This window comes from Protopterus annectens, chromosome 2.part1, assembly GCF_019279795.1.
Source record: "Protopterus annectens isolate FY-2018-M chromosome 2.part1, PAN1.0, whole genome shotgun sequence".
Taxonomy (NCBI): Eukaryota; Metazoa; Chordata; order Ceratodontiformes; family Protopteridae; genus Protopterus; species Protopterus annectens.
In genome coordinates, this window is record NC_056729.1 from 425539830 (window position 1) to 425558588 (window position 18759).

The window sequence follows — 18759 nt, forward strand, 5'->3', positions numbered from 1 at the left end:
ATCAATATACAAGAAAAAGTGTAACATTAATTCAGTGTTACTGGGAAAGATAGCATACTTGTCTAGTGCCATCATGATTCCTAGAGGATACGAAAATCTGTTAGAAATATTTTTCTTTTGTATGGGGATTAAGACTAAATTCCATTAAATGGGGTGTTTTATATATGGATAGGGAAAATGGAGGATTAGGTATGAAAAATCCAATAGTGTATGCTGCTTCATTAAACTTACATAAGATAACGGAATGATTAAGTGAAAAGAATGAGAAATTAGTGGCAATTACACTGAAGTACAAGGAATTTTGAGAAAATATAAGAAATAATAAAAGAACAAAAGAATATTTAAATGACGAAATATAGAACTATCAAGAAAAGATCAGAATGTAAAAAATAAAAATGTATGAAGTTGAAGAAGACAGAAAGGTATGGTATAATAATAATCTGAAGAAACAGTACTGTATAAATCCATGGGCAATGTTTCAGAAGCAAAGATTAAATCTACTTAAGAAAGAAATAGGTGGTGTAAATACAATGTTGAAAAACAAGATTTTTGTGGAGGTTAGGAATAAAAAAAACTGTTAAGGCAAATATGCCTTATATAAAGAAAAATGAAAGCATATGTCTATATCATGGGTAAAAAGAAACAACAGAGCATGTTTTTTTAAATGTCACAGAACAATGTGGAATAAAATTATGTACAGAATTTCTTTCAAAAGTATTAAAATATAAAAATACAAAGACAGGCACGATTGAACACGGATATCATGAGAAAAGACGCAAAAACTTGAACGATACAGACAAGTTCTCTATGTAATTTTGGCAATTATGTTTAAAGGAAACGGGTATTGCCACTTATATTAAAGATGATTAGATTATGGAAAAATGAGTGGCGGGTCAATATAAAAATGGCAAGTTTTGCTGTATAAAGTATGAATGAATCAAAATAATTGTAAAAATAAGTAAATGTGTAGGTGTGTGTGTATATGTACATATTTTATATATATATATATATATATATATATATATATATATATATATATATATATAGGTCTACTTCAAAACATCTAAAACCCATAACATCTAATTTCATAACATTGAGAACAGAACATCTAAAACCCAAAACATCGAATTTCATAACATCAAAAATGTGCATCAGAACATCAAACAGTACAAATCACAAGAAAAGAACATCCCCTCCAAATATAACTACGCGAAACTACCAAACACATTTTTTACTACGTTTCTGCAGGAGGGCAAGCCCCACTACACCCCTCACCCCCCCCCCGTAAATTAAATATACCAACTCCAAGATCGCACTACAGTGGGAAAAAGTTAATTTCCTAATCCCACTGTATCAATCCCCCCTGCAGAAAAGTAGTAAAAAGTGTGTTTGGTAGTTTGGTGTCATTATATGTGGAGGGAATGTAATTTTCATGTGATTTGTAGTGTTAGATGTTATGAAATTCGATGTTATGGGTTTTAGATGTTTTGGTCTCAGTGTTATGAAATTAGATGTTTTATATATATATATATATATATATATATATATATATATATATATATATATATATATATATATATATATATATATATATATATATATATATATATACACACATATATGTGTGTGTGTGTGAGTCTACTTCTAAATTTCAAATTTTCCCAAGTTCAAATTGCCTATGGTCGAGACCATAAGATCGAACTTGTGAAAGTTCGAACCCCTTAAATGGAGATTGCCATACAGGGTGGAATGGTAGTGCGATCCCGGAGTTGGTATATTTAATTAGCAGGGAGTGTGGGGAGTGAAGGGGACTTGCATTATTTTTTTTATTTAAATTTTGAACTTTCCCCAAGTTCGATCTTATAGCCTTCATCATAAGCAATTTGAACTTTTTGAACTTGTGAATTTAGATCCATATATGTATGTGTGTGTGTGTGTGTGTGTGTGTGTGTGTGTGTGTGTGTGTGTGTGTGTATATATATATATATATATATATATATATATATACACACACACACACACACACACACACACACACAAATACTACCCCTACTCTTTTTGATAAGTGATATGGGATTTTTTACATCCATCTAAACTAGCACCGAGTCAGGCAGATGGGGCAACGGTTTAATGTCTCACCGAACGACGGCACACTCAGGAGTAGAGCAGCACCTTTTACTGCATTCCAGTATCAGTATTGGAAAATTAACCCAAATACCTTGTGAAAGAATAGAACTTACAGTTTTCTGCACTAAATGCAAGAGTGCCACTTGTTGAACACTGCCCTCAAAATATCATCATGCTGATCCAATTTTATTCAAACATGAAAAACTAGTGACCAAACAATTATTCTTTGATCTTTGCAAAGTAGATAAAAAATGCATAAAATAATATTTTTGCTCTAGCTATAGGTGTCTCTAAGGCATTTGATAGAATATATAAGGTTTTCTTATTTTCAGTGATAGCTATATTTGGATTCATTTCGGTGCTATACCAAATGATTGTAGCCCCCCAAACATCTCTAACGCCCAGGTGAGAACTGCTCTCTCCAAGGCAAAGAACACAGCATCCATGGGACCTGATGGTGTCCCCGGCTGTGTGCTCCATGAACTCAACGAGGAATTAAACCCACAGTTAGGACAGCTGTTTAATCTTAGTCTCACCTCCGGATCGCACCCAGGAGTGGCACAGCGACTGATGTCCCACTCCACAAAGGCGGTGCCTCCACCGACCCTGGAAATTACCGTCCCATTAGCTTGACAAGCCTTATCTGCAAAGCCATGGAGAGGATCATAATGGATCTCATAAATAAAGACATAGGGAACTTGCAGACTTTGGATCCAACCCAGTTTGGCTTTGTCAAAGGCAGATCATGCCTTCTAAACTTGGTTGACTTTTTGAAACAGTCACCAAGGCCATTGTGAGGAAAGGCAGTCCATACAGCCTACCTAGACCTGGCGAAGGCTTTTGATACAATACCTCACTCGGGTATCATTGAAAAACTCATCAACTTAAATGTAAACCCATACATTACAAGATGGGTTGCAAACTGGCTGAGTGACAGAACCCACAGGGTCAGAGCTGCTGGCGCCATGTCAGACTCAAAGCCTGTCACAAGTGGTGTCCCACAGGGCTCAGTCCTGGGCCCACTCTTGTTTGGCATCTACTTTTCTGAAGTACAAGCAAACACAGGAGGGTTATGGCTGACAAAGTTTGCAGATGACTGCAAACTGGGCGTAGTTGAAAACACATCCGACACAGATATCCTTCAGAAGGGTCTCACAGAAACGGATAACTGGTGCCAGAGCCATGGCCTAAAGTTAAATGCCAAGAAATGCATAGTCATACCCTTCGGGAAAAATAAGGTTACCCCTAGCTACCATATAGGTGGCAATCCCTGAACACAGAAGAAGTTATTAGGGACCTGGGAACCCAGGTTGACAGTAGCCTTTCATTCGACACTCATATTGCTAAAGTAGTTAGGAAGACCTTCTACATTGCCCACCTTATCATGAAGGGATTCACATCTAGATCAAGGGAAGTCATAGTCTCCCTATACTCATCACTCATCAGACCAATGATCGAGTACAATGCCCCATTCGGAATGTATCTGACCCGACACTTGCAGCAGCTGGAGAGGCCACAAAAGTTCCTCACCAAAAGGATAAAGGGTCTCAAAAATCTGTCTTATGCTGCCCGACTGAAAGAACTCCAGTTATATTCAGTTGCTTACCGCTTGCTCAGAGGTGACCTATGCCTGACATACAAGGCCATGTCAAACCCAGATTTGATGAACATGCTTCATCTCAAAAAATCTAGATCCCTCAGAGCCACAAGGGCGGGAGACTTAAACCTTGACACGGTTATTAATAGGACGTGTTGGAGGGATAGATTCATCACCCAAAGACTCCCTATGCTGTGGAGCAAAATCCTGGTTTATGTGAGGCAGAGCACCTCGCTGGCCTTGTTCAAGAGGAATCTTGACCAATGGATGGGAGATCGCAGATACACCCCAGGGGTTACCTCAGTGTCACTGCTCGACAGAGGCACAGCAAAATAATGGGCATAATTTCTCCAAACTAAAGGGGTGGCATAAGCCACAAAACTATGGGCTAGGCTTATAAATGCCCTCGGGCAGATAGCCTAGTATGAACCTATGAACCTATGCACTGACTCCATTAAGGTTCTATATAAAAACCCAGCTATACAAATCTCTGTTAAAAGGTGTTACTCTGAGGCAATAACAATTCAATATGGTGTTAAACAAGGATGACCTTTATTATCATACATGCATACTGTAATTTTTCCACATGTATAGATTATTAAAATCCAATCAACTGCCTTTGTAGATACTATACATTTAACATAACCACAATCAGATTTAGCAAAAAGTATAAAAAACACTCATTTTCTAAACTTTCAAATTATAAATCACATGTACTGAAATCAATTTGGTTTCTACTAACCTATGAATATCCATTTCTAGATGCAACAGAATTACAAGTGATATAAATACTAAAGTATTTGGTATTCACTTTCATCAAACTGATACATTAAAATATTATACCAATACTAAGACATGCTTACCACTCTTAGAAGCCAATATAAACAGGTGGACAACCTTGAAGTTTTACTTCCAATGTAGCTATAATTAAAATATGTACATATTTCTGAAAATATTATTCTAGGCTATATCTATTTGCTTTTTGCTACCATATAACATCTAATCTACATGTATTTAAAAACATAACTTCCTCAATCAGTTAAACTAATTTGGCATCCCATGCTGGTAAAAATCTGTACCAAAACAACATGGAAATGTCAGCTTACCAGATATTTGCACACATTTAATCATCAGGTCAACTAGACTGTTTAGAATTATACTGTGGAATAGGGAAGAGCCTCATGGAAACTTGCATTAATGCATATTTAGTTTAAAAATTTTAAATGTATACAAATACACTCCAAAGACTATCTCATTTTTAGAATATATATATATATATATATTTTAAAGTAAACATCCAGAATGTATTTGTAAACATGACTCTAGCTTATCAGAAATTAATGAAGCAAATCAACAGATAATACATTCTTTTATCCATCAATCAAATCAAAAGATATTATTTGTTAGTAAAACGATTATTTTTTTTTACAATTTCCATTGCTTTAAAATTAAATGGTATGGGAGTTCTTTCTAAAAACTTAAAAAAGACAAATTAAATGATAGATATGGTACTAATGAAAAGATATCTGCATATGGTAAATACAATATAGAACAACTTAAATTCAAATTTTAGACATGAGAAAGCCAATGAACATAATGAAATGTGTACTTGCTGAAAGAATCTTAACTTCTTAAAAAAAAATTCAAATTTCTACAAACTAATAGCAGAATATAAGCATAACAGTACCTACTACCACTTTTCAAATTGTCAGCATATGGTCCTAGCATGACTAATTATATAACTTTGCAAAACTTTTGGCGATTAAACTATAAATGTAACTATAACTGTATCTCCTTAAAAATATATAATATACTCAGTTTTCAATTACAGAGTGCTTATCTTACATCAAGTGTACAATGCTTGTAATTCAAATTATGCATGCATTTTACATATATTTAGGGAATGCCCAAAAATGAAACAGAGAAATTTGTGTTCTTGATGACATAATTAACTGAAAATTTGCAATTCTATATAGTATGCCAAGAAATCTAAAGAATAATTATAACAATTTGCATGTTATTAAAAGTGTATATTATTAAAAAACAACGGTTTGGTTTAACAGTGCTGTAATAGAAAGGCTTCACTGATATGGCAATTAAATGCATAAAAGTTTACAGGTTAACTACCTAGCCAAAAGAAAAACTTTTAGAAGCTCAAAGAATGTGAATGATAATATTTCAGATTCTTGTATGAAAATATTACTTATGTCAGTTGTAGTCTTTCAAATGTAATGCATCATCTCTATTACCCCATCTTTCATGTTCAGCTACACTATAAATCAAATAAATATGTGGATCATATATGCGTGTTAAACAAACAATGTCATTTTTTAGTAGTTTTCCTATGCAGAATGCCTCACACTTTGTGTACACTGCTGAATAAACTATATATTAAGAATTACAAGTAAAATAACCAGGAGCTCAATAAGGCATATCAATGGATACAAAAGAAATTAGTATCACCATCTACAATCTATACTTGTAACAAGCACAGCACGTATACATGCCATTAGTATTAGTCACACCTGAGGTGGCTTTTGGCAAATTCTCAAAATATTGTTTCAGATTTCTCCCTCTCTTATTAATAATGTTCATTTTCACCTACTATTTAATTATCTCTGGACTAGCTGATAATATTCAGTTGTTGCAGATAAGTTTTCATGGCCTCACTATCAACTGAAAAACAGAGTGACATGGCCATTTTTTTGTTACTTGTCAACATGTTTAGAATCTTTGTCATATTTTTACCACAGTTTAAATTGCACTTGACTTTATTAATAAATCTTGAACCAGAGTAGCTCCCATTCCTTTTAACTGATGAAAAGATTTATTATTTAAAAGAAATAAAAAGTTACTTAAAACTTAATCCATGCACTGAGATAAAATTTTAACTTCTTTCAAAGAATATTCATTATCTTTAGCATACAACTAACCCATTTAATTCCCACATATGAAGTATGGCCGCATATAATGCCTTAACAACCAGTGTTACTAAAAATTCATTTCATGATACTTTTACATTGTTTTAACTTCTCTATAGACTCAAATGAATCTCTAATAAAAGATAATTATATAGGTGTGTGTGTGTGTGTGTGTGTGTGTGTGTGGTTTCACTTCATAATCTCAAAATGCTGAAATCTTGAACTTCAGCATTTCGAGACCATAAAGCCGAAACCGTACAAACCTGAAACCATAAACCTGAACACACAGCATACACCACACACAAACCACAACACCCACACCACAAAACTAACACAAAAAAAAAAAAAAACACCAAATACGTAAATACCTACACTACACAAAAGCAGTGGGGCAAGTCCCTCTGCACCCCCACACCCCCCTACTTATATATACTAACTCCGAGATCGCACAAACAGTAACAGACAGAACACTCACACCCAGGCATTCCACAGTCCCTCGTGCACACACACAAACACCAACACATCCAACAATTGCACACTCCACTCATACATTAACCTGCCTATCCTAACTCACACATACAACTTAAAAACAATCTAGCACACACTGAAACTCCCACTCAAAACCCTTAAAAAACAGTCACTTACCTTACACTCCATGCAAATCCATACATCACATCAAACTACATCCAACGTAAACACCGCAAGTCACATAATGTAAAGCCGTAACCGCAGATTCGAGATATTCTAATTCATGATTATGCACTTTCCACATTTTGAAATTCTGCTTTATAGTCTCAAAATGCTGAAATTCGAGATTTCAGCATTTCGAGATTATGAAGTGAAACCTTGTCTGGATATATATATATATATATATATATATATATATATATATATATATATATATATATATTATACACACACACACACACACACACACACACACACACACACACACACGTGTGTGTGTGTATTACTAACTCACTCAGAGAAGAGCTCTGTTAACAAATTGTGATACTGTTTACGATTTAGACCCTTGTGATGAAATTGTGGGTCTTAGTGATGGAGCATTAAAATCTTTATAGATTTTTGAAAATACAAAACATAGCTCTGATTTTTGCATTTTCAGTGTAAAAAAATCATTCATTACATTTGGTATAATGCCATTAGAATGAATCTCAAACAGAAAGCATCAAACTTTCTATATGGTTTATGAATTATAACTAGCTTATAAAACCCTCCACCTAATAAAGTCATAATTTTTGTATATAACCATTACAATCCATCAGTATTGTAGCTCTAACCTTGCTGGTGCTGAATTTTATTTTTTTGGGAAGATGTGACTTCTATAAACCTATGTCAAAAGATCCAAAAACATTGATGAGTTTGTCAACTTTTTTGAGGCTTTTGCTTTGTTTATCGTAAAAATCAACTGCCAATCATTAGCGGACCGGAGTTCCGCTGTGGCGACCTCTAACCGGGAAAAGCCGAAAGACACAAACAAACACTAGCTATACCATGGTTTTATTGGAACTTTGTATTATTTATTAGCTAGGTTCTAGCTGTTACATTCACCAATCTTCTACAACTTTTCTGTACAATGCGCAAACAGTTGCTTTGCATGCCATTAACTTTCGTTATTTGTTCCTCGTTTCTGTATCACTACACGCATCTACTGATTTAGATATCTTGTTTCTGCTTGTTAAAACTGTTTCAACAAAAAATATTTGGAAAAAAAGACAGCTGAGAAGTGACTGCCTACTGCTGAAAAGTTGAATGTTATGACTTTATTAAAGCTTAAAGCTTGAATATTTGTAGCTGTTTTATTGAGATGCTATGCTATTGTTATTAGCACTGTTTATCTGCTATTTTCTTTTATATATTGAAATGCGGTTATCTTATATGCTGTCTTGTTAAGTATTATGTTACACCGTTGCTTAATTCTACACTAAAAATAAAATAAAAAAAAAACAGAAGTTAAAATGCTTAATGTTTAGGTAGCAGTTGGTTCAATGATGATTCTGAGGACCATAACAGTTGGATTAAATCAGTTATGCAAAAATTTGATCCTATCAAAGAAGGCCAGGAACTTACTGGTTTCACCCTCAGCCAGTGAATATTTAAGTGGCCAGAGCAAACTGCAGTTTATGTACAATATTCTTCACAAAGTTAGTGACTTGGATGAAAGACCAAATCCAAAAAAAAAAAAAAGCATTCCATTAAGCTTTCTAGTAACATAGTGTATGACAAAAGCCTTTCAAAATACCTGAAAGAGAAGGATTGTGATCAGAATGATCTAACATTTCTAGCAAGTCACAGATGGTACTAAAGTTTTAAAAATGCCTTCAATCTCCACAGCGTAAGGATTACTAGGGAAGCTGTAAGTGCTGCTGTGGTACAATCTAAACAGTGTTAGGATTAACAAGGAGGCTACAAATGTTGATATGATGTAGTCTGTACTGTGTCAAGCTGAGTGGGTAGGCAGTAAGTATAAATGTGGTACAATCTGCACAGTGTAAAGGTGAGTGTGGAGGCAGTAAGTACAAATGTGGTACAATCTGCAGAGTGTAAAGGTGAGTGGAGAGGCAGTAAGTACACATGTGGTACAATCTGAACAGTGTAAAGGTGAGTGGGAGGCAGTACGTACACATGTGGTACAATCTGCACAGTGTAAGGGTATGTGGGGAGACAGTAAGTACAAATGTGGTACTATCTGCACAATGCAAAGGTGAGTGGGGAGGCTGTAAGTACAAATGTGGTACAATCTGCACAGTGTAAAGGTGAGTGGGGAGGCAGTAACTACAAATGTAGTACAATCTGTACAATGTAAAGGTGAGTGGGGAGGCAGTAAGTACAAATGTGGTACAATCTGTACAATGTAAAGGTGAGTGGGGAGGCAGTAACTACAAATGTAGTACAATCTGTACAATGTAAAGGTGAGTGGGGAGGCAGTAAGTACAAATGTGGTACAATCTGCACAATGTAAGGGTAAGGGGGGAGGCAGTAAGTACAAATGTGGTACAATCTGTACAATGTAAGGGTATGTGGGGAGACAGTAAGTACAAATGTGGTACTATCTGCACAACGCAAAGGTGAGTGGGGAGGCTGTAAGTACAAATGTGGTACAATCTGCACAGTGTAAAGGTGAGTGGGAGGCAGTAACTACAAATGTAGTACAATCTGTACAATGTAAAGGTGAGTGGGGAGGCAGTAAGTACAAATGTGGTACAATCTGCACAATGTAAAGGTGAGTGGGAGGCAGTAAGTACAAATGTGGTACAATCTGTACAATGTAAGGGTGAGTGGGGAGGCAGCAAGTACAAATGTGGTACAATCTGCACAGTGTAAAGGTGAGTGGGGAGGCAGTAAGTACAAATGTGGTACAATCTGTACAATGTAAGGGTATGTGGGGAGGCAGTAAGTACAAATGTGGTACAATCTGTACAATGTAAGGGTGAGTGGGGAGGCAGTAAGTACAAATGTAGTACAATCTGTACAATGTAAGGGTGAGTGGGGAGGCAGTAAGTACAAATGTGGTACAATCTGTACAATGTAAGGGTAAGGGGGGAGGCAGTAAGTACAAATGTGGTACAATCTGTACAATGTAAAGGTGAGTGGGGAGGCAGTAAGTACAAATGTGGTACAATCTGCACAGTGTAAAGGTGAGTGGGGAGGCAGTAAGTACAAATGTGGTACAATCTGTACAATGTAAGGGTAGGGGGGAGGCAGTAAGTACAAATGTGGTACAATCTGTACAATGTAAGGGTATGTGGGGAGACAGTAAGTACAAATGTGGTACAATCTGTACAATGTAAGGGTATGTGGGGAGGCAGTACACATGTGGTACAATCTGTACAATGTAAGGGTATGTGGGGAGACAGTAAGTACAAATGTGGTACAATCTGTACAATGTAAGGGTGAGTGGGGAGGCAGTACGTACACATGTGGTACAATCTGTACAATGTAAGGGTATGTGGGGAGACAGTAAGTACAAATGTGGTACAATCTGTACAATGTAAGGGTGAGTGGGGAGGCACATGTGGTACAATCTGCACAATGTAAGGGTGAGTGGGGAGGCTGTAAGTACAAATGTGGTACAATCTGCACAATGTAAGGGTATGTGGGGAGGCAGTAAGTACAAATGTGGTACAATCTGCACAATGTAAGGGTGAGTGGGGAGGCAGTAAGTACAAATGTAGTACAATCTGTACAATGTAAGGGTGAGTGGGGAGGCAGTAAGTACAAATGTGGTACAATCTGTACAATGTAAGGGTGAGTGGGAGGCAGTAAGTACAAATGTAGTACAATCTGTACAATGTAAGGGTGAGTGGGGAGGCAGTAAGTACAAATGTGGTACAATCTGTACAATGTAAGGGTAAGGGGGGTGGCAGTAAGTACAAATGTGGTACAATCTGTACAATGTAAGGGTGAGTGGGGAGGCAGTACGTACACATGTGGTACAATCTGCACAATGTAAGGGTGAGTGGGGAGGCTGTAAGTACAAATGTGGTATAATCTGCACAATGTAAGGGTGAGTGGGGAGGCAGTACACATGTGGTACAATCTGTACAATGTAAGGGTGAGTGGGGAGGCAGTAAGTACAAATGTGGTACAATCTGTACAATGTAAGGGTGAGTGGGAGGCAGTAAGTACAAATGTAGTACAATCTGTACAGTGTAAAGGTGAGTGGGGAGGCAGTAAGTACAAATGTGGTACAATCTGTACAATGTAAGGGTGAGTGGGGAGGCAGTAAGTACAAATGTGGTACAATCTGTACAATGTAAAGGTGAGTGGGGAGGCAGTAAGTACAAATGTGGTACAATCTGTACAATGTAAGGGTGAGTGGGGAGGCAGTAAGTACAAATGTAGTACAATCTGTACAATGTAAGGGTGAGTGGGGAGGCAGTAAGTACAAATGTGGTACAATCTGTACAATGTAAGGGTATGTGGGGAGGCAGTAAGTACAAATGTGGTACAATCTGTACAATGTAAGGGTGAGTGGGGAGGCAGTAAGTACAAATGTGGTACAATCTGCACAGTGTAAAGGTGAGTGGGGAGGCAGTAAGTACAAATGTGGTACAATCTGTACAATGTAAGGGTATGTGGGGAGACAGTAAGTACAAATGTGGTACAATCTGTACAATGTAAGGGTATGTGGGGAGACAGTAAGTACAAATGTGGTACAATCTGTACAATGTAAGGGTATGTGGGGAGGCAGTACGTACACATGTGGTACAATCTGTACAATGTAAGGGTATGTGGGGAGACAGTAAGTACAAATGTGGTACAATCTGTACAATGTAAGGGTGAGTGGGGAGGCAGTACGTACACATGTGGTACAATCTGTACAATGTAAGGGTATGTGGGGAGACAGTAAGTACAAATGTGGTACAATCTGTACAATGTAAGGGTGAGTGGGGAGGCAGTACGTACACATGTGGTACAATCTGCACAATGTAAGGGTGAGTGGGGAGGCTGTAAGTACAAATGTGGTACAATCTGCACAATGTAAGGGTGAGTGGGGAGGCAGTAAGTACAAATGTGGTACAATCTGCACAATGTAAGGGTGAGTGGGGAGGCAGTAAGTACAAATGTAGTACAATCTGTACAATGTAAGGTTGAGTGGGGAGGCAGTAAGTACAAATGTGGTACAATCTGTACAATGTAAGGGTGAGTGGGAGGCAGTAAGTACAAATGTAGTACAATCTGTACAATGTAAGGGTGAGTGGGGAGGCAGTAAGTACAAATGTGGTACAATCTGTACAATGTAAGGGTAAGGGGGGAGGCAGTAAGTACAAATGTGGTACAATCTGTACAATGTAAGGGTGAGTGGGGAGGCAGTACGTACACATGTGGTACAATCTGCACAATGTAAGGGTGAGTGGGGAGGCTGTAAGTACAAATGTGGTACAATCTGCACAATGTAAGGGTGAGTGGGGAGGCAGTACGTACACATGTGGTACAATCTGTACAATGTAAGGGTGAGTGGGGAGGCAGTAAGTACAAATGTGGTACAATCTGTACAATGTAAGGGTGAGTGGGAGGCAGTAAGTACAAATGTAGTACAATCTGTACAGTGTAAAGGTGAGTGGGGAGGCAGTAAGTACAAATGTGGTACAATCTGTACAATGTAAGGGTGAGTGGGGAGGCAGTAAGTACAAATGTGGTACAATCTGTACAATGTAAAGGTGAGTGGGGAGGCAGTAAGTACAAATGTGGTACAATCTGTACAATGTAAGGGTGAGTGGGGAGGCAGTAAGTACAAATGTGGTACAATCTGTACAATGTAAAGGTGAGTGGGGAGGCTGTAAGTACAAATGTGGTACAATCTGTACAATGTAAAGGTGAGTGGGGAGGCAGTAAGTACAAATGTGGTACAATCTGTACAATGTAAGGGTGAGTGGGGAGGCAGTAAGTACAAATGTGGTACAATCTGTACAATGTAAAGGTGAGTGGGGAGGCTGTAAGTACAAATGTGGTACAATCTGTACAATGTAAAGGTGAGTGGGGAGGCAGTAAGTACAAATGTGGTACAATCTGCACAATGTAAAGGTGAGTGGGGAGGCAGTAAGTACAAATGTGGTACAATCTGTACAATGTAAGGGTAAGGGGGGAGGCAGTAAGTACAAATGTGGTACAATCTGTACAATGTAAGGGTAAGGGGGGAGGCAGCAAGTGCTCATGTCAAGACTGGTGAAGCTTTTAAGGAGGAGTCTGATCAGGTCATTTTCAAAGAAAATTATTTGCCTTAGCAATTTAAAGCAGATGAAACAAGTTTGGAAATGAATGCCAAAACACAAGCAGATCCAGTTTGACATACTGTGGTGTATTTCTTTGTTCAATGTTGGCCATGCAAATACATCCCCTGTTAAAAAATTTGGTAGTGTGATTGTTCAGTAAATTAACATTCATTTTTCTTCACATCTACTCCTCATTTCCCCTCGCAATTTAACATCTCTGCTGATAAATTATTTTATTAAAACTATTTTGGTTATTAAAAAGAAAGAAAGAAAGAAAATGAGATGTCAAATCATAGCTTAAAAACACTCATCCTTTCTGATGATTCCCAGCTAAACCTGAGGAACCAATGGTCAAGGGCTCCTGTAACATGTTTTCTATGAAATAGATAGTACTGACTTTGTCAGATGTACCAATCAGCAATGAAATCGCCTCCCCTATTGCCTGCCATAAGAGAGGCTCTTGGTCAATCACTTGTATTTCAAGCACCAAAGGATTGTCACTCACTGACACTTCACACCTACAAGGAAAGCTTACCAAATGGTAACCCTTACTGAAAATATTTTATTACTTTCTATGAAGTAGATGAAGACCTTAGATTTTAGGGTAGCTGCATCCTTTAACAAAGTGTATTATACTGTTAGAGAATTATCTGCTATACAACAGCCATTTACTCAGCATATTTACTACTACAGGATACAGTAATTTACACAATAAATGGAAATGTAGTCACAGCCATTGAAATGTTAGTGAAAAAACATTCTATGTAGCTGCACACAAGTAACAGGCTGAATATTCTGGAAATAAGGATTTATAAAAAATAAATGCTTATATTTCACACACTATACTGCAGTTATGCTACAAGCAACATTTTAGTAACAAACACTAAAATTAAATACATAAAGCAGCTCATAATAATGCAATGCATCCAACCTTGTATTGCATCACGTGATTGGAAATATTATACAAGTAAATTAAATTACTATAAATAATGTATTAACACATGCACAATACTGGCTGAAGCTAGGGTTTCACAAATGCACGTTTCATGTCTAGCCTCTATTACAAAATCAGGAAAGCTTATCAGCTGACATTGTGAAATATTTGTAGAAAATTGATACTCAACAGAATATATTATTATCATAGAATAATAGAACCAAAACCACTGGTTAATACCGCACTGCTAGAAATTTTATTTATAATGCCTGAACTGTGGAAAAAGAAATCCATCATTCTAAAGAAAAAAAACTTGGCTCAGTCTACCAAAATTAGATTTCTAGGTTGCTGGTCATTCCCATAATTAAATCTGTGTCACAAATTTGCAAGAAAAATGGACACTGTAGCTAATGCATTTACTTCCTGCGCAGCTCTGTCAAGCTCTACAAAACATTTTTCTTGCTAAAATTGGGTATGTATGGATTGCATATATTTTTATTAACTTGAAGAAGTATTTACTTTGCTTTAATGATTTACTCCTAAATTTAAACGTTGCAGAAATTTTCACTTTAAATTGATTAAAGTGTGAAAGTACAAAATAATGACATGTAAAGAAATAATAAATGCAGCGATTGTCAAATGTAATACATACACACCAACACGTGAGTGTGTACATGTGTGTTTGCTTGCACAGAGCGAAATGTGCCGTACAAACTAAGTTGAGCACAAAAAATAATGGATAAACTACAGAGCTATCAAATTTATTTATTAGCTTAACATATTTAGATTACCTCTTTAAAAGACAAAAAGTATGAAACACTGTTCTGAACGTGAAAAACCTACATATGAAATTTTAAAATTTATGTTTCGTTGTTCATCTAGTAATCAACAAATATTGATAAGTAAACCATAAAACGTACATGTGTGTATATGCAAGTTATTCTCTGAGGTATTCAATAACTTTTTTCAGTAAAAACATCAGTCCATAAGTCTTGACGAGTGAGAAAACACTACTGACAAAGCAGGCATTTGTGCAGTTCATTAAACAACAACAACAGGCTTTCCTGTGTGCCAACCTCTTTCTGATTGTTACTCTCTCGTAACTATAAACATACCATCACATGTCATTAAAATCTATTGAGAAGAAAAATTATTTGTTCAGCTCCACAATTATTGAAAACACTGTGTTTAAATGAAGGGAGGAGATAATGACATTACGTTTCTAACTTAAAGCAATCCTCCATGGTAGCACAAAGCTAAGTTATTATCTTGATCTGAAATTTATGTAAATTGAATTCATCCTTCATTAGTTATTACCAATCCTGCTACATAAAAATCACAGTTTTCAGTAACAATTAATTCTAAATACTGTGTGTGTTAATTAGATCTGGGACATTATTAAACTAGTCATGATTATGTACATTCTTTGATTCGTAGTACCTACACAGTGAACCTGAAGAAATTATGCATCTATAATGCTTGTAATTACTGTAGCCAGAGACAAAAAACTCATTCAGATGCACAGTCATTTCAAACTAAAAGGAACAGCTATTCTCAGTGGCCCAGTAGCTTTTATACTTCGTATGACATATGACCTAAGTCAAGCTGCTTTTAAATATTTGGTTACCTCAAGTAAGATTTTATTTTGACCACCTAGGGTTCCCTCCATCCCAGTGTCACTGAAAGAATAATCCTCTCCTAAACCATTGCAGCATGCTCCGAGGATAAACTGGGCTAAATTATTGCCATGACATGGCTCACATGATTTGATCTTAGTGTTCCAATGAAATACATAAGAATGACTTCAGAATATTCCTCTCTCACAAACAACTGGGATGCATTCTCTCTACAGACGCTCATGCCATAAAACTTAGATCCACTGTGGTAGTGCAGGTATGGAGATGATTACTAACAGTATCACAAAAATGAACAGCTGGCAAACCAAAATGAATGCACAATTCCATCCTTTCTATATAGTTAAACAGGGAAAAGAAAATGTCATAGAGAATTCCTCTGAAAGCAAGCTGATATGAGGGGCACAAAAGATCATTCATTACAGCTGTTCTTAAATACGCCATAACTACTTCCTCAAGGCAGAATGAAATGGAGTGTGCCAAAGTTGGCAAGTAGTTTTCGCTTACGCTGTAGCTCCAAATCATTTCTTTTATATTTTGCAAATATACCCACAAACTGAATTACTGTATTTATTCCAATTTCTTCTGTTGTTCAGTGACTTACATAAATATTTGCAAAAGGTTTACTCTGTTCTGTGCTGATATGTAACATGAGAAATAAATGAGCCACCCTACAGATTTAAGTCTACAGTATCCCTACATCTCTTAACACTACAGCTCCAGCCGAATTCTTTAACGACGACATATAATAACGAGTTGGCGTTCATATTCACTGGACGACTTATATGGTTTAATGATGCACATGAAAACATCTAAGTACTGATGCACAAAAAGCCACTCTTTCAGAATGCATAATGGAAGAGACACATTATGGATGTAAATTCTTGTTAGTTTAGAAGTGAGGAACAACAAAACTGTGCTTTCAGACCAGGACAGAAATTGCTTGTAACATTAGAAGATTTCTTTATACTAGCAGGTAAAGAGAAGTTGAACAGATGTACTCTCATAAAACATATACAATGTTTCAGTCTTAAAGACGACTGCTTCCTAAAGAACAATCCGTGCAATTTCAGCATAGAAGCAGTTTATTCCGAACACTGATATCTTACATTTTCGAGTGTTTATTACTAAAGAGACTTCAGTAGTGGTGTTCAGCATTGAACAAAAGTACTGCATTTATAATGTCTTTATAAACTTTGTGTACACACTTTTCTTTTAATATTTCACACCAAAGCAAAATCAATTGTTCCTGACTCCTCCTTCCCCACCCCACCCTACCAACACACAGATCCAGACCCCCCCACACACACACACCTACAACAGTTGTAGTTATCATTCAGTCTGCAACATATGACTGCTTTTTTGGAGAATGCCTTCCACTGCAAAATAAAATTCACAGCAAAACTTTTAAGTGGTAAAGTATATTAATAAGCGACACTGTAAATTAGGCCCAAATAATTTAAGTAGGAATGTTTTTGTAAACAGGGAAGACTAAACAAAATTAACAAAAGCTTAAGAAAATAACACTAATTAATGAATGACAAAGTGAAGGCTGCATTATGCTTTATAACACCTTATGTCGTAATAAGTATTTGGTTACCTGCCATTTTATTATTATACAGCTATGCATTATTAACAAAATACAACTTCTTCTGATACAAAACAGGAGCTTTTTCACCTATAAATGTCAATGAAGTCTGCTTTCTTATTTTGTTATAAAAACGTCTGCTAACAAATTATCTCATAAGTTACTCACTAAACAATGTTATGCAGCAATCATGTTCAATTGGTTAAATGCAAGCAGTATGGCAAGACACAGAGCATACTTCCTACCCACCATCATCCCCAAATAATGTCTGTGTTATATGGCACAACAGGAATTTGTTTTTACAGTAAGTACTCACCAGAAAACTTCCAAACGCCGAATTAAAGATAGCAGCAGCCTAAAATACACAGAATGCAAAAATGTCATTATACAGATATTTCTATACTAAATATTAGCTGAAAAATATTAGGCTTCACAATATATACACGATAATACACACACACATATATATATATATATATATATATATATATATATATATATATATACACACACACATGCACGTTAATTATTTTGAATATACATACAGTAATTCGCTACTAAATGCACAGTTTAACATCTGAAAAATGTTATGGTAATCACAGAAAAATGGCAAACATATGAATTATCCTTATAAATTAAATAGCCAAAGGAAACCATGATTTCAAGAAGGGATAAGCACAGTACAGTATTTATGCTCAGGTATAAAATAACAAAGACAGCAATGTAATGTGGCTGCAAAACAACACACAGATATCATAAATGCCAGTGAATGCTTCTTACCCAGATACTCAAAAGCAGCTGATAGTACAATGGAAGTACCCCAAAACTTCGATTCCACAGAGGCCACCAACATTGTGTTGAGCAGATGCCTCAGTTATTAAAAAGGACGGTACATCATGAATATGATCCACCCTGGTGGCATGCCCATATGAGAAGGGGCAGAATGCCATTTATAGCTATATCCAGCTTTGTCCCTTAAAACAAGTTACATTAGCAAAGGCACATTAATCACCTCAGGCATTCGGTCATAGCCACACAAAATGTCAACAGACGCCAGTGAGTTCTGTAACTTTGAATGAAGTCCAAAGGCAAAGGAGAGCTGCAGCTCAACCTGACTCCTGCACCAGAGCAGAACACAATGAGGCTGAATGGGTAATGAGATCCCTGGCTCCACAGAGCTTTGCTTTTTATTCAAGTTCATAATTAATTCAAGAACTTTGA

At 36.5% G+C, this 18759-nt stretch overlaps 1 protein-coding gene across 1 annotated transcript in view; it reads right to left on the minus strand.

The window, feature by feature from the left end:
• Positions 1-18759, minus strand: part of SLC10A7 (solute carrier family 10 member 7) — a gene marked incomplete in the record, with an annotated part of 2703821 nt that overhangs the window by 1674061 nt on the left and 1011001 nt on the right. Inside the window, 1 exon segment of the mRNA XM_044062239.1 lies at positions 17855-17893. Coding sequence (XP_043918174.1) covers positions 17855-17893 — 39 coding nt within the window.